Raw genomic sequence first — 18,770 nt, forward strand, 5'->3', positions numbered from 1 at the left:
TTTTCTAAGGTGAGCTGTGCGATTAGAGTTAGGAACAGGAGAAGAGTTAGGGTTAGCATGCATCACTAAGGTTCAGTAAATGCCTAATCTTAATCCTAACCCTGCCTCTAACCCTAACTGTATCCCTTACCATAGAAAAATCTTTTTCATAACACAAGACAAATACTTTCAGACAAATTTGTTCTGAATGGTTTGGAAAGATTATGCTTATGGTTTGTAAACTGTATAAGGAATTTGTTTCCCATTTTCGATCCATTAGTTTTCTGGTATTTGTGTTGTTGGTGAAATGAATATTGCGTCCTGTGTTTTGTGTATCAGCCATTTAACATGTTGAACATTCATGATGATATCATTTCTCTACTTGCTGTAGCATAATGTAAACATGGATTAAGATTTATGAGAATGATGCCTATTCTGTCCTGAAAGGTCTGTGTACAAACAAAGCTCAAAGTGTCAGAATATAAGCCATATTATCTAATCCGAACTGCAGCCTTGCTCTAACCTCTTACTGTTGTTCCACTCATGACTTCACTTTGCTTTAAGGTTACATTCATATTCTTCAGCCTCTTACTCTGTTTAATGTAATAACTAATGTCAATGTAAATAATATAGTTTCATAGTTTAATTCAACTGCAAATGGTCTTCCCTGACTATAGGCATCGCAGAGTTCATAAGTCCGTGTTTATATTTATTTTCCCCATATAATCATCCAATCTTGTTTTGAAGATTGACATCAAACAAGTATTTCTGACATAAACAGATATGCCATTCCACAGTGTAGGACTCCTTTGAATAATAAACCTATCTTTTGTCTTTTTTCATATTTGTTTATTATATATTCATGCCCATGGCCCATATACTAGGATATTCCTCAGCCTTTGTTAAACCAGTTGCTTGCCTATGATCATAGTTGTCCCATACAATATAAGCTAAATGCAAACTTCCTATGATTACTCTATATGAAACACTAAAAAGATCCAAAAACTTCAATCTCTCAAAATACATTGACTTATTTGTTTTGTTTATTCTTTTTGTAAGCCTTCTTTGGACTATTTTTAAATTTTGTGTCAGTAATAGATTACAAAATAACACATTATATTCTATCATGGATCTGATCGTAGTTATATATACACTCATTAATACCACATAATTTCTAGTTTCCAATGTATCCAACAGTAGGCCAGATTGCCTTAAAGCCACAGTCTTTATGACTTGCATGTGGTATTTAAAATGTATACTTATACCAATAAATGTGTAGAGATCCTTAACTTGATCAGTTATTTACAAAACCTTATCCCCCATTCTTATATTATCTTGTATATACTTACCAAAGGTTAAGACCTTACAATTTTTTATGATTAAAGTGAAGCCCAACTTTCTTAGGCCAATTTTCAGTTTCAACTAAATAAGTATTTAAACATTCCAAATCCTCCTGATGATGTATCTCAGCCCCTACCTTACAATCATCTGCACACTTACTAAGCTAGAATTTAGGCAAAATAAGTACATCTGCAAAAACAATATTAAATAAAATATACCCTAACACTGAACCCTGTGGGACTCCTCTTGTTAACTTTTTCCAAGTTGACTAATGCCAGTGCAATACTACACTTTGTTCCATATTAATCAACCAGTTGGTGACCCATCATATTAAGTATGGATTTACATTGATGGTTTCCAATTTGTGAGCCAGATTCAAAAGGAGTTCCTCTCAGTGTAAGTCTACCCTGATTTCAAAAGACTTACTCTGAGTGTAAGTGACTTATTTCGGTGAAAGGCCTATCTATAAACAAGCTTACTACAGGAGTCAGATTACAAAACACCCACTCTCAGCCTGCTCCCAATCTAAGTGGTCAAGCAAGTCTTTTGAAATTGGGGCCTGGTATAATCTGATCATGAGTTAACTAGTCAAAAGCTTGAGACATGTTTAGGTAAATCATTGTATGTTTTTCCAATATTTGCCCTAGAAGGGTAGCTCTACCTTTGATAAAGCCATACTGATTGTTATCTAGACTTGAGCTGTGTATACTGTCTTCTTCTAGCGTTTTAAATATGCATCACTTGAAGCATTTTCCAATAATTGAAGTTAGACTAATCAGGTGAACGTTGGAAATCTCAGATTTTTTTATCCTCATTTAAATATGGAGACTACAAGACATTTTATTCCATTTTCTCAGCAAAAATCCATGACGTAACGTGTTGTTGCAAATTTTTATTAATGGTCGAACAACACATCAATAATGTAATTACTAAACTGTCTAGATAGACCTATTTTTATTTACTTTCCTTAATTTTAGTACCATTTCCTTGTCTGAAATTATAGGAAAGTCGTAATCTGAACAATTTTTTACCATTGGTATATAAATGAGTTTACCAACAAAACCTAATCTCACAAAGTGTTCAATGAAGGCTTCAACTATGTCCTGTTTTTCAGTTATTAATTTTTCACCAGAAAAGACGGGACCTAATAATTCAAATAATTCATTATATTTTTTGTTATTCACATATTTATAAAGTAACTTTTCATTATTCACATTTTAACAAAGTTATTTTTGTATAATATTTTGCTATATTTAAGTGTACTTTGGAATTTCTTAGTTTTTCAATTTAATTTCTATTTATTATATTGAATTTTATGTTTTCTAAATTTAGTATGTAATATTTTTTTTCTTTTGCAGAAACATTTATGATAATTATTCAACCACAGTTTGGCAGTATGTCCCTTTATTATTTTTGAATTATCACATTATTAGCATGTACATAACATAGATAACATATTTGCAACCATCCATACTCTATGGAAATATCAACATTGTTTATACAGTTTGCAAATTCTGCTTTCATAATTCCAAAATTCAGTTGTTTCAAATCATGCATAGTCAAATGTTATCTTTAATTCCTCAAAGTGTATTAATATCAAACACAATACTGTCATGATCTGAAGTACCACATGGATGAATTATACCAAGATTTAATATCAACCTTTCTTTATTTACTAACAAAATATCTGATATGTTATGACTTCTAGAAGGTGTATTTATTTTTTGAGTATAATTACACCCTCTCAAAATATAAAAAATAGGAAGCCATATGATTATTAGACTATTTACTCTAATTCTAGGGTAGCTAAAAATCTACTAAATTACAGTTTACACATCATGCATAAGATCTTCTATTTTTTCAGAAAATCTTGATGCTCTTCTATATCCATATTTGGACTTCTATTTGCAGCATTTAGTCTACAATCCCCTGGTTTTAACTGCACTTTAATATAATCTACAAAATTTCACCTATGGTTCCTTGATATTCCACATAACATGATATACTGAGTTATATTTCAGAAGCAATAGCCCTTCTTCCATTTCAAATCAAATTCTACTTCTATCCTATTAAATTGATTTCTTGAGTATCCCATGGCTATGTGAGTATATTATTTTAGATTACACTAATCAATAATCAAGGTTAGTTCATCTTTCTTTTATTTCTAGTTTGAGTATTAGTGTAAAAACACGTTATAGTGCTATTTACTGTCTGAATTTCTTGTTCTGTAATGTGTAAAAATGCTGTCTTATTAACTTTTTTCAAATATCGATTGCCTTTTTTGACTAAATGCAACTATGTTCACTAAACATATTATAATCAACTATCTTTTCCACCCAAAGGGTCAAAACCCTAAAACCCTTCATATAACTTTGTCTTCAAAACCACGTGTTAAATAGCTTGGCATTAGAACAGAATCAGAAGATTTGAGGCAGGGAGGAATTTCACAAAAATATTAACTTTATTTTTTAACAAAAACATGTATGAAAGTGGCTGCAGCTTTGATATGCTACAAGGGTGTGTTAACTAAGTCATTGGTCCCTGCCATTACAAACAAATTCATGAAACTAAGGCTTCCCCCAAGTCACTTTTTACACAAATCAAATAATTCCATAAGTATAATTCCCCTTAAACAAGTGACTGCAATGTATTCCTTATTCAAAGATAGCAGTACTATAGGTTGTTGTTGCAGGGGTGAATTGCCTATATTAAGGCTTTTCTTTTTCAGTAGGGTATCATCCATTCAAATAGACTTTCTGTCTACATAAGTATCAATACTGCATTCAATATTAACTGCTTCATTATTTCATTTAAGTGTATATTTGTTTTATTATTTCTCTTTATACTTTTCCCATCATCCTTATTTCCATCCTTCTTCCATCATTACCATCATCTTTCTCACCTATCAAGTTGTTATCATGGATTTGTGTATTAAGAATGAATTTTCATATTCATTACTGCTGTTTGCTATTCTTATCATGTCCAAAGGTTCAGTCTCACTTGTATGTAAATTCTCTAACTGTATAACACACTAATTTAACCATTTCAAAGGATTAGTTATTTTTGTTACTGTTTCTCCTTGATTACTTTCAGATGGAGCTTTCCTATTTCCTGCAAACTGGTTTGCACAGCTCAGTTGTTTATCTCCTTTGTTTACTATAATTACATCTGGAAAATATGCCCAGGAGTAGACTTCTTGCTATTATATCTAGAGCTATTGTTTTCCTCAATGATTTCTTCTAATGTATCTATACTTCATTTTCTAAATAATTGTTTCTACTACCTACATTTTGAACTAACCCTTTCCTTTTTTATTTGTATTTAAGTGCACTATTCATTTTGGAGTCTTTTTTATAATGGACCTTTTCTTTTTTATTAACATTTTACTCCTTAAATTAGCACTGCTTACACTTGTGCTGTTTAACACTTGTGGCTCAGTATGTTCATCATTACCGACAGTTGACCCAATATCTGTTAATTTTGAATTACAAAAAGTTTCACTCATTAAGTTGAACTATCTGTAACGTGATTCATCATTCCATTCATTTATACATTCTTTTCTTGCAGAAACTGCCTGCCTAAATTGACAACTACAGTCACCTCCAGCATTGTTGATTTTTATTTTTACTGTACACCAGTTTGCTCAATATGTAGCAGTTATTACAGATATTGTGTGTGTGTGTGTGCGTGTGTGTGTGTGTGTGTGTGTGTGTGTGTGTGTGTGTGTGTGTGTGTGTGTGTGTGTGTGTGTGTGTTACTTCTATTTTCAAAATAATTTTTACGATGAGTAGATCTACACAAGAACCTTGGAGCTTAAAGATCTTCTGGACCATATCTGTTTAATGACTTCATCCCTATAACAGCTTTTCTGTTCTGAAGTTCTATATTTAAAAATGTAGCAGATAAATCATTGTTACACACCAATAATGCAACTTCCATCTTTAAAATACTATCTTCTTATGTTACACTAACATACTTAGGCAAACACGCTAACATGAACAAAGATATTAGCCTATGCAATAACAGATACCCATGCACAATGCCTTGGAGAGAGACCTACAGAAAAGAATAAAACACTTTTGCTTTTAAAATGACTGCTTTACTCTGTCAGCAAGTATCCAAAATATCAAATGATATTACATTCACTAGAGCAAGCATTCTTAAAGCAGTGTGCAGGCAGTAGCAGTGCCTGTGCATGTGTAGGAGCCAGTTACCTGGAAAACACTCCCAGTTATATTTCAACAAACACTTCTCCCCAAAAGCCATATCAGTGATCATTTAACACTTCATTTGATAACAATCAAGTGATCCCAATTTGCTTTTATGCATCCCAACCTCAACTATGTTTCTGAATATTTGGCCCAGATGGTTGACTGTGTTCAAAGTGAAACATAAATGGGTACAGTCCATTTTAACTTGTTATTTTCAAGTACTTAAATTGCTCCTATAACCTGCCACAAACATTAAAATTGTTCTACATTTGATTAAAGTGTGCTGTGAAGGTAAATTAATAACTGTAATTCATATCCTCTTCATACACACAGCCTGCCTTTTCAACCTCTAAATATATCTACTTTTTGAATGTGAAGACCTCTGATGCTTGGCTGCAAAGTGAAAGATATACTGACAATGGTAATGTATTTCAGCTTGCTGCTCTCAAACCATGTAGTGCCCTTTTCTAACAAGTTATACTGATAGTAATTTAACAGTGATCAAATAGCTGCCATATGCTTTCACTCACAGCCTGCCTTCCCACTTCATACTCCAAAAACAACTGTATTTTAACTGTTTACCCCTTCTATGGTTGACTGTGATCAGTGTGAAAGAAACAATGGCCACATAAATATATTTGCATCTTGTTGCTCTCAGGCAGATATGCTGCCACATCCTAACTAGTCATTACTTAAAGTTATTAAGTAGCCATTCTTACTGTTTACCCTCAGATATCTGACTCAGGGGTTGAGGGAAGTAAATACTGTAGGATGAAATAGCCAGAGAATTGTTGTGTTTAGGCTTGTATAGGCCCTAGGGCTGATAGCCTAGTACCAACCTATGAACCTAAAGTGAAAGAAATAATGGCCAGAGTAATGCATTTTGACTTGTTGCTCTCAGACATGTAGTACTGCCCATCTATGACAAGATGATCCTTTAATGGTAAGCAGCAACTGAAGTTTGCTTTCCTACAGTTTCTGACTCACCACACACATCATAAATAACCATGGTTCTTATCCCTTATGCTTCTCCTGAGGTTTGACAAAAATGTTTCATGTGCCCTGCCAAGAGAAGCATTTGTTACTGGTGACTGACTCTCCCACCCTAACCAATGTTTTTAAAAAATAACATCACAATGTACAAATAGTATTGTGTAAGTACTATGTGCTGTTTCTACCATCGACAGATTTATGAGACATGTTATTACTATTTTATTTAAATATACCTGCAAGAGAAAACCATCTGTGAAGACTGGAGCTACCCCTATGTAAGCATTTACATGAATGACATCAGTGCTTACCTCACATAATAGCAGACCCTGGATCAGCTAGCTATGGCATGCTACTACATAACAGGGAACAAAGTTAGACAATTTGTTAGTAACAGCATGATATCTTACTTCTCGGTATGATTTTATTATTGCTACATTAGGTCAATTATTTAAATAGCATATATAAAGATAATTATCCCTAAGGTGCTATAAGGCTAGAAATCAATCACATTGGAATCATATAATCATGCCAGATGAATCCATCCATCCAGTCAGCCACAACCCCTTTTTCCCATTTTTTTTCATATGGAGTTAAGCTATCACTTCAATAGTGACAATTATCTAGGCTTATTGTTCACTCCACCAGCTAGCTAGCTCCTCCACATGCTTTAAAAATAAATAAATAAAAGATACAGGAGTTATCTCAGTACTTCTATCCTACTGTATGGGCACCAAGATAACATGTCACCTGCATTCAAAGAGTTAATGGTCTAGATGTGACCAACACAGTAAAATTCAGTATATCCAGTATGCTCCATTACTATCTCTGGGTGCTTTCAAGAAAGTAAAAAAAAAATTGAGACATATTTTCAAGTCATTTTAATACAGTTCATATATATTTATCAGTTTTGATATAACTAATGACAGACATGGAAAAAGTTAAGCAAAATGTGACATTATTGTGATCAACTTATTAGTAAATTAAATATTAGGTCTGTATTAAGACCCCTAGGAAAACTAAAGTTATATTTAAAAATCTGCTTCTAACTTGGACAGAGCCCCTTACCATCCTGATGCCTACTAAAATATGGGTAACCAGCATAAAATCACCTAAAATCATTGCTGCTGCTGCTGCAGCCTTGATGAACTTTTTGTGCATGAAAGGAAAAAGAACTATTCATATTTTAACATCATGATGATGCTCGTGTAGATTGTCTTTAGTGATTCTGATGACATGTCCAGGTTGTCTTTAGTGATTCTGATGATATGTCCAGGATGTCTTTAGTGATTCTGATGATATGTCCAGGATGTCTTTAGTGATTCTGATGATATGTCCAGGTTGTCTTTAGTGATTCTGATGATATGTCCAGGATGTCTTTAGTGATTCTGATGATATGTCCAGGATGTCTTTAGTGATTCTGATGATATGTCCAGGATGTCTTTAGTGATTCTGATGATATGTCCAGGATGTCTTTAGTGATTCTGATGATATGTCCAGGTTGTCTTTAGTGATTCTGATGATATGTCCAGGTTGTCTTTAGTGATTCTGATGATATGTCCAGGATGTCTTTAGTGATTCTGATGATATGTCCAGGTTGTCTTTAGTGATTCTGATGATATGTCCAGGATGTCTTTAGTGATTCTGATGATATGTCCAGGATGTCTTTAGTGATTCTGATGATATGTCCAGGATGTCTTTAGTGATTCTGATGATATGTCCAGGTTGTCTTTAGTGATTCTGATGATATGTCCAGGTTGTCTTTAGTGATTCTGATGATATGTCCAGGTTGTCTTTAGTGATTCTGATGATATGTCCAATACTCCATTTGGATGATAATACTGAGCAGCTGGACCAGCATTTGAATATTTTGTTAATTTCAATAACAAGTTTTTGAACATATCTTACTTATTCTGGAATTTTCTGGTAATGCTATGTTAATACAGACATTTAAAAAGTTTACCTTCCAGATGCCTGTGCACTGGGGGACATTTATGGATCTGTTTAACTTTAGTTGAAAAGTCACAATGAAGCTGCCCTTGAACATGATGGACTTCAAAGTAGAGACAACAATGAGATAGATCACATTAATAAATCCTTACTTTATTTGACAATGTCGAGTTGCCCTTTCTATCTCTTTGATTATTATGAAAATGAGTATTACTCCTCAGTGAGATCAAAATAGTGGTCCTGTATCGTTTATATGTGATGAAAGGTACTAATGGACTTCTCTGCCCTGTTTTGAGAATGCACTTCCTTTATAACCAGAATTTACAATAAGGCTATTAACATGCTTGATGATGTTTTTGAATTCATTAAATGACCACAAACACACACACACACACACACACACACACACACACACACACACACACACACACACACACACACACACACACACACACACACACACACACACACACACACACACACACACACACACACACACACACACACACACACACACACACACACACACACACACACACACACACACACACACACACACACACACTAAGATGAATGACAGGCATTACGGAATATAGTATCTTTAAAGATTTTTTTGTAGTCTGTCCTGTGGATATAAGATGCAATATAGTTGTGCTAAACAGATAGGATTACAATGATCTGTGCTGATGATTTTACATAGCATGAATCTGAACCTCTTATAAGATTACTCAGTTACTGAACATGACAATGAACTGTTGACATTGTTTTTTGTTCATTAACAGGATTCTATGTTTATTCTTTTTTGATTCTGTTCAAAAGGTCCACAGCAAATGAGTTTATATCTTGACAGACCAATTGTTTCTACAGTGGATTCTTTTAACACAATATGCATTAGTTCAGTTCCATCTTAAAAATGTTTCTACAAACACGTACATAAATGCATTTAGCTAGCCATACCCAACAGAACCAAGACGCTCTCCTCCAAAAAAAGGAAGCCAATTTAGTGGTTCCATGCCATTAATAAACTCTACAACAGAAGGAAAAACATGTTGCAGAAAAAGGTGAAGCCACAAGACTGGAAAAATTCCATTATTAGCCTCAACAAAAAGTTGAGATCCCTCATCAAACCCTCCAAAGCCAGCTATGAAGGCAGGATTGCGGCAGACACAAAAAACAACCACAAAGCTTTCTATAGTTGTATCAATAATCTCCACGGCAATACCCTAAAGGGTACCTCCTGTACTGTGCCAACAGATATTGCCAACATACTGGCCACCAGATTCAGAGCCAACTTTACCCCTCTCTCTCTCTATCCCTCCCTCCCTAAAGGACCAATCTCAATACCGGAAGAATGCCAGGCACCCAGCATTACTGCAGCACAGGTTAAAGCTGCATTGTCCAAGGCCAAGAATACAGCTTCCATGGGATCCAACAATATCCCTGGCTGTGTTCTATATGAATTACAAAGTGAACTGGCACCACATCTGTGTGCCCTGTTCACTCACAGCCTCACTTCAGGCTTTGTCCGTACTGAATGACGGACTGCTACAGTCATCCCTCTCCATAAAGGAGGAGTGCCTACAGATCCTGGAAATTATTTCCCCATTAGGCTGATGAGTCTGATATTAAGGCTATGGAGTGCATCATCATGGACCTAATTAACAAGGATATAGGGAATCTCCAAACTCTAGATCCCATGCGATTTAGTTTTGTGAAAAGTAGCTCATGCCTGTGCAACCTGGTTAACTCCTTTGAGTCAGTCACCAAAGCTGTGGATAAAGGTAAGGCAGTTCACACAGCCTACCTCGATCTGGCCAAGGCCTTTGATACCATTCCTCGCTAAGGAATTATTGATAAACTCACCAAACTAGGCATAAACCCTCATATCATTAGGTAGGTTGCAAATTGGCTCACAGGTAGAACCCACAGCATGAAAGTAGCAGACTCCAAGTCAGACCGCCGACCAGTCATGAGTGGAGTCCCACAGACATCGGTCCTGGGTCCTCTCCTATTTGGCATCTACTTCTCAGGAGTCCAGGCCAACACAGAGGGACTCTGGCTGACCACGTTTGCAGATGACTGCTAGCTGGGAGCCATTATTAACTCCCCAAGTGATGCAGACATCCTTCAGAAAGGACTCACTGAGACCAATGACTGGTGTTGAAACCATGGCCTTAAGCTTAATGCCAAAAAATGCATTGTCATGCCCTTTGGGAAAAACTCATTTCCCACTAATGTGCACATTGATGGGAGCCCACTGAACACTGAAGGCGTTATTAGAGATATGGGGACACAGGTTGACAGCAACCTCTCCTTCGACTACCACATTGCCACTGTGGTCAGAAAGTCCTTCTGTGTGGCACATCTCATTACCAAGGGTTTGAATCCAGGAAGAAAGAGGTCATCATTTCTCTCTACTCTTCCCTCATTATACCAATCATCGAGTATCATGCCCCATTTGGCATGTATCTTACTAGACACCTGCAACAGCTGGAGAGGCCACAAAAGTACCTCATGAAGAGGATCCTAGGCCTTAAATTCATGTCCTACATGGACAGACTTAAAAAACTCCAGCTATTCTCTGTCTCATATCGTCTACTAAGAGGTGATCTCTGCTTGACTTACAAAACCATGTCTGACCCAGGTCTGTTAGAAATGCTACATCTAAAGAAATCCCAATCCCTCCGCACCACACACTCCAGAGACCTCAACCTCATTATCACAATAAACAGAACATGCTGGAGGGACAGGTTCATAACCCAGAGACTAACCATGTTCTGGAACAGACTTCCCATACATGTTAAGCAGAGCACTCACTGGCACTCTTCAAGAGAAATCTTGATGATTGGATGGGAAATAGAAAGTTCACCCCAGGGATCATTCCAGTGGCTCTACTTGCTAGAGGCACTGGGAACTAACATCAATCTTCACAATGCCAGGGCACTTCTATGGGCTAGACTTGTAAAGGTTCCAAGGCCATTAGTCTAGTACACACCTATGAACCTATAAAACTCCCTATTTTGTAAAAGATATATATATCTACCAAATATATGAGGTACTTCAAAAAGTAAAAGAATGTAGATGGGATAAGGCACACTTTGGGATACCTTAGATGTCTCTGACTATTCCACACATTAAATTAATGCAAGCTATAACTAAATCCTTGGGGTAGGGAGTCACAATCTTTTTTGTGCCACCTTTATTGTTTTTCTGTTTAACACACTCTCATTTCATATTTGAAGGAAAGTATCACCAGAAGAGAGGGACTAATATGGCAACAACCTTAACCTCTTTGTATGCCAATATGTTTAATGTCCGGTGTTGAATATGTTTATATTTACAGCAATGTTTTTTTCAGAGGAAGATGGCCAGTTGTGGATCTTAAGGGTGTCCTGGGGGCACAGATAGCTATGCTTCTAGGTAGGGGATTGTTTCATATGTCCTATCCACTTCCTTTTTCACATTCCCACACATCCATTGATTGCATCCAAGGACAGTTCCCATCATTCCTGTCTTTGGACTGCATCTCCCCTTGGAGATTGTTATTAATGACACTAATCCTAACTGTACCCAGGACAGGCTTGCCCATCCCTCCCTGCTGCTCCATCGGTCACCAAAGCTGCTATCTGAACACAAGTCAGCAAAAGCCACAGTCAGGGCTTTATCCCTCTATAATACTAGAGTGGCTTGAGGAATATTATTTTGTATGCTGATTACATAGATGATGAACTTTTGATTGTTAAAGAAGATGGTTAAGTAGATTTTGTTAATTCGGTGAATACCAATACTTGGGGTTTAGCCTTCACTTGTAGTGTTTTTAAAAACAACAGATTTATTAGATGTTTCCCTAACTAGTAATGATGACGAGTTGGTTATTTAATAGACTGTTCAGAAAGCTATCTTCAGCAAACACATTTTCCATGTAGACAGTGCTCTTCCACCCCATTTAATTGAATATTTACCATATGGGGAGCTCCTTCAAGTTAGAAAGAAAACAGCCTTGAATAAGAACTGTATTAAAAGGATTAAGAGAAAAGGGTTTAACACCTAATGCTGGCAGGTTCAAGAAGGTTGGATGTACATATAATTCCCTGCCAGATCTTTATACCAGTTTTGGTTCTGGTAGAATTAAACTCAGAAAATAAAGGAAATATGTGGAGGTACATGGCTGTGTATGGAAAACTTGCTAAAACTTTTATTTTATAAAATAAACTGTAAAAAAAAACTAAATAAACACTTTCATCTCCTGTGAATATCAAAGGATCACAGACTTCTTCAGATTCTAAAATGTAATTACAAAACTTTTTCTTCTTTCTAAAACCAGATCTAGGTCACATGTTGTTGATAGTGTGACCAAATTTATTGCTTAATTTCTTCAAGTAACAGGTGTAATTTGCTACATTTTTTAATCCTGTTTTCCTACAAGCTTCTAATTTTATCTGCCAAACATATTCTAAATAATCTTTGTTGTAAATAAATAAATAAATAAATAAAATAATCTAACATGTCTTTCTTACTGCCCTCTAATGTTGTCCTAAACCAGAATGGCAACAAACTTTGCTGATCTTGCAATGGGGAGAACATTATTTGTATAAAATGGAGGCTTACATGTTAGTGAAATATTACAGTAGGTTCATGAGTGACCTCTTTTTAATTTGAAGTTGTTCAGAGGAGATTTTGTAGAAAGTATCAATGAAGCAGCAAAATTCCTTCAATTTACTTGTAACTCAAGTTCTGAAAGTATTATTTTTTTTTGACACTTTAGTTCACAAAAAGAATACTAAATTCGAAGTCAGTATTAGCTACAAAATGCAGCCAGTGATTCTCTACTGCATTTTAACAGTTTGCACTTGAGCATTAAAAGGAAATAGTATGAAAAGCAGAACTGAATCTCACTACATAGGTATAGGAAAAGAGTACATACTAAAACATTTTGAAGAAAGGTTGTTTTAAGAGAGTATCCCAGGGATGTGGTTGGAGAACAAAAAAAGATTCAAGAAAGTAATAAAATCTTTCAACTTTCAGATCAATTGGAGTACCACTATGTGTGTCATCTACAGTGTTGACAGCAATGAAATCAAACAGGCAGTAAGGGATTGTTAAAAGATTTTATCTGGCAATCCAGAACTATACAGAGTAAGAGGCAAGGAACACATTTTTACATATAAGAAGGGTAAAGACCTAAAGAGTGTTAGAGAATCTCACCAGGGTCCAGTTCATAATAGAAACATAGAAAAAGTAGGCACTTATGCTTGCACTGATTGCAGTTTGTGCAGGTTTATAAATTCTGGCCTTTTGGTGCACGTTGAAACTACTCAGAGGACTTATTTTAACATAAATTATTTGATTTGTCAGTCATCCTATACTGTTTATATTGCCACTTGCACAAAATGTCAAAAGTTTTTATGCCGGAAAGAAAGTTTTCTACACACAACCATCTACCTCCACTTACTTACTTTATTTTTGGAGTTTGTGGGTTCATTAAGGAAGAAGAAGTATCACATTTTGTTTTTGAACTGGTGGAAGCCAACACGGTATACAGTGTGGAAGGCTGATAAGGAAACTTTTTTGTTACAACATACATTGCTGTTTCTGATAATATGAACATTTATTTTTAAGAACTGGCATATTTTCTAGTCTGATGAAAAAACTATCACTGGTAGTACCTAGGAGACCTGTTTTTTTTTTTTTTTTAATAAGAGACACCTTCATTCTGTGAATTTATTTCTTCAAAATTCCTCCTAGAATACTTTCTACACATAATAGAACTTTTCTTTGTTGAAAATGTAATGTATGTAAGTTGGTGCCCATTTATTGACACACATAATCTGAATGACATATGTTTTAAAATCAGGTGTACCTTTTATTGTGCAAATTCTTCATTGTTTTATACCTGCCCTGAACCAAAATGGTACATTGGCCATACCAGCAGAATGGTTAAACTCAGGATGAAGGAGCATCTTTATGATATTATAAGTAGGAATGAATTACACTCTTTGGCATTATATGTACAGGAATGTCATTAGGCCAGAAATGATGCTTTAGATTTTGTGTATTGTGTACCCTATTTTTAAGCAGAAGGGAATGTTGTTAAGTGAAATTTATACAAGTCAGATGTAGTGACAACTTTCAAATACAATACTGTGTTTTGTAGTGGTATTAATACAGAACTAATATAGCAATATTTGATTTACTAATAAATGGATCACAATAACATTAATATTTAATTGATCTTCCCATTTTGTCATTGGTTATATCTTAATACATTTTATTTAAATTGTCAATGACTTATAGCTATACCTCAAATGTGTGTATCTTTCTTGAAGGTCGAAAGATGAAGTGATAGGCACTGAATAAACACATACTGGATATATTAAATTCTACTATGTTGGTCATACAGTATATGTGCATTTTATTTTGGTTGTGATTTCAGCTAAATAATATAGGACAGTTTAATGATTCCCATGTTAATTAAGGCACTGAGATGCATGCATTAAAATAATTTTCCATCGACCTTTGGGTCTTGCACCAATTTAACAATCACATACTCCATAGGTAGCACAGCTGCATATTTATATTTTAATGCAATCAAAGCTCTACTCATCTGAAACAGGGTTTTACAGAATCAAATCTAAGTACAAATAAAAATCACTTTTATGAGCATCGTAACCTACCCCTACATCATCTTCCATTCTCCTATATCAGGTAAGTAGTTTCAATTTGGAATAGAATAAACTCATTCAGTGCCATCAAAACATGAACTGCCACTGAAAATTCCATATTTTCTTCTTTTCTTTCAATTTGAACTCCAGCTGTTTTGCATAGTATCTTCTGCTAGGACATCCTTTAAAATGATCTCCCCCTATAACTAAATAAACTCACCCTTTCCTAAAGCACTGCACCCCTAAAGGTAGCTGCACCAATCATTGCACTGTCATGAGTTGCTCATTGCTCACACAGAGCTAAGAATATTTGTCAATTGATAGGTAATTACTAGACATGCAGTGCATTAGACCATTAATAAGCTTAGCTCAAATTCCCAATTACTCCAAAGCACTGTCTGATTAAATGACTTGCTCAAGGTCACACAGTAACAGATAAAGGCTAAAAGAATCAATCCCTGTACCACAGGGCATAACTTGTTAACTGCTTGGTACCTTAGCCCTCTGCAGCATCTTAGAGACTAATGGCATTACTTATTATACAGTGATCTGCCTTTATTTTTATTCTGTTTAAGTTTTTAATACTCATCAAACAAATTCACTTTCAGTACTGCAGGATATCACACAAAATGAAAGAATATGATGCATTTGAAAAGAAGCTGATACTTACATACAGATATCCAAGGCAACAAAATAGTGATAGTAAGGTTCTTCAGCCTTAAACCCATTCCACGAGAATCTGTTAAACAAAAATAAAAAAGTTTTTTTTCCTATGTATGGACATTCTGAACATGATAGCCAATTAAAAAACAGTGGTTTTCTGTTCTAGGTTAACTGATTAATTAAGAATATATCATAATTTCAAATGTTATAGCCCTTTTTCACTTTTTCCACGCTGCAGTCAACACCTGTCTGACCCCCTTAGTTTATCTCTTCAACAGGCCCATTGGCCACAGTTTTGTTCTCATCCTAACATTCATTTTACCCTCACATTTTCCCTTTCATATTTCCCTTCCCCATTTTATTTTTATGTTATTTATTTATTTATTTTATTTTACATTTGTTGACTGGGCTAGTCTAGCTGGATATATGCCCATTTTCAGTAGAGGCCTGGGGAGAAAAGCTCCACATTAAAACAGATAGACACACAGAGTATTAAGTATTCAGTTACAGAACATTAAACTTCAGATACAGATAGGTTGCTAGATAAAAACAGGTGATTAAGGTAATTTAGCAAACATTGAAGGAACAGAAGAACAGCACAAAAATAAGATAAGTTAATCCTTATTTTTTTTTTTTTTTTGTGAACACTGAGGGAAGAAATTCAGAAGGATATGGGAGATCAGGATAGTTAAAAACAGGGTTGGGAGAGTAAGTGGATGGGGAGAAACTCATTAAGAGACAGAAAGAGATAAATTACATCTTTCTTAGGTGCAATAAGAGCAATTAGAGCAACTATATGGTAGAGGCCTTAAAGTGGCAATAAAGTGAGTAAGAAACTTGGGAAGACTGATTATGATGAAAATAGACAGAGATAGTCTTAGTCAGGGTTTGAACAGGGACATAGCCAATGGTTTGTAAGGTATTGTTTTAGTTTCTTTTTGAAGAGTGTAGTTGAAGACAGAGATGTAAGTTCACTGGGAAGTAGGTTCCAACTTTTCCCCACAGTATTAGAGAAAAGGGAATCTCCTGCTTTGTTGTTGGGTTTATGTATGGATACCAGAAGTTTATTGGCTGAGCGTAGGTTTGAAGATTTTTATATGGGCAGATTAGACTAGTGAGAATTGGTATGTTATCTGGGTGGTAAAGGGTTTTATGGGCAATAATCAGTTGATGAAATAAAATTTGATCGTGCAATTCAAGCCAACCAAGCTGCTTCAGATTTAGGCAGTGGTGGGTTCTAAAAGGGGAGCTGGTAGCAAATCTGGCAATATTATTGTACGAGACTGCCAGCTTGTGGAGGTTGCATTTGGATAGATTTGTATATATAGGAGAGGCATAAAAGAGAGTAGAGATAAGGTGGGTTTGGGCAATAGTAGTTCTAGCTATGGGAGTAAGGGAGGGCTTTATTTTGTAGAGGGAGCTTAGTTTTCAGTTTACTGATTTGATTGTTATGTTGATGTGAGTGTCATAGTTAAGGCTGTGGTCAGTAGTTACTCCTAAGTGTTTGGTAGTAGTGTCAGGAGATATGACTGTACCAGTTTTAGATTTGATAGAGAAGTTAAGTGGGGTGGACATTTGTGTAGGAGTAAACAGCAAGAGTTTAGTCTTTTTGGGGTTAAGGAGGCGACACCGCTGTAGAAACCATTCTTCTACAAGCTCAAAGGTATTCTGGGTGAGGAACTGCAGTTCAGACGGCCCTGTGGCTGAGGATATTAATGTGGAGTTGTCTGCATATTGTATAGTTACAGCTTGGGGGATACTAATAGATAGATCGTTTATGAAGATTGAGAACAGAAGAGGGCCTAATATGGTTCCTTGGGGTACACTAAGGGTGACAGGTAGGTGGGAGGATAGAGTGTTTTCCCATAGCACTGCCTGCTGCCTGTTGTCTAGGTAGGACTTGAACAACTGTAATGCTTGAGTATCAGATGAGAGGGACTTGAGAAGATTCAGCAGTAGCTGATGGTTAACCATGTCAAATGCTTTTGAAAGATCAATAAAGATAGCAGAGGACAGGGTATTATTGTTGCGATTTTTGTTGATGTGGTCAGAGAAGGAAAGGAGAGCAGTAGTGGTGCTACGGAAAGGTTGAAAGCCATGCTGGGAGCTGGCTAATAGGCTATTTTGAAAAAGATGGTCTAATAGTTGACGGTGGATGCATTTTTCCATGATTTTTGCTATGGGAGAGAGGAGGGCAATTGGACGGAAGTTTGAAAGTTCTGTTGAGTTGCCACCTTTATGTAGTGGGATCATATGTGAAACTTTCCAGATGGATGGGATAGTACCTTCAATAATGGTTCTATTTATAAGGCTAGAGATTGGGTTGGCAATAACTTTGGCTGCAATTTGAAGGTATTTAGAAGGCAAATGGTCTGCTGAAGGGGTAGAGGGTCCTAGTTTTTGAAGGAGGGTACAGATGAGGGATGTGGGGACAGGGCAGAGTTGGAAAGTGGGTGATGATGAATGTGAGGAGGAGGGCAGATTATAGGATATATGAGGTAGAGAGTTAGCAAGTGACTGGATGGCTTCAGTAAAGAAGTTATTGAAGGAGTCGGCAATTTGTTTGGGAGTGTCAAGGGTAATTCCAGATGGGGTTGGAGTTTTAGAATTGCCTCGGTGAATGAGTCTAGTGATACCTGACCAGAATTTCTGTGGACTTTGATGGTTGGTATTTTGAAGTCAGAAGAAGAATTTTTTTTGTCTGATATTATAGATGTTTTAGTAGAGTTTCTGAGTTGTTTAAATTTTAAGTGATCAGATGGGTTTTTAGAGGTACACCATTTAGCCCAGAATTAGTTTCTTAGCAAATTTTTTTTCTTAGTTTCCTTAGTAAGCCATGGTGCTGTTTTGGTGGTGTTCCTATCTATTTATCCTATTTTACCCCTATCTTACCATAAGTGACTTTCCCTTCTGTGAATAAATCATTTCACTTGCTCCAGCCTTCTCATTCTACCTTCTTGCCAATAACTCACCC

General features: G+C 35.8%; 1 protein-coding gene across 5 annotated transcripts in view; it reads right to left on the minus strand.

Annotated features, from left to right (window-relative positions):
• Positions 1-18,770, minus strand: part of LOC122815795 (myelin-oligodendrocyte glycoprotein-like) — a 402,462-nt gene that overhangs the window by 93,074 nt on the left and 290,618 nt on the right. For all 5 annotated transcript variants that reach the window (XM_044088581.1, XM_044088583.1, XM_044088580.1 and 2 more), the window contains one exon: positions 15,804-15,872. In XM_044088581.1, the coding sequence (XP_043944516.1) occupies positions 15,804-15,861 (58 nt within the window). In that variant the 5' untranslated portion in view covers positions 15,862-15,872. The remainder of the gene's footprint in view (positions 1-15,803; positions 15,873-18,770) is intronic.

Source organism: Protopterus annectens, chromosome 11.part0, assembly GCF_019279795.1.
Source record: "Protopterus annectens isolate FY-2018-M chromosome 11.part0, PAN1.0, whole genome shotgun sequence".
Lineage (NCBI taxonomy): Eukaryota > Metazoa > Chordata > Ceratodontiformes > Protopteridae > Protopterus > Protopterus annectens.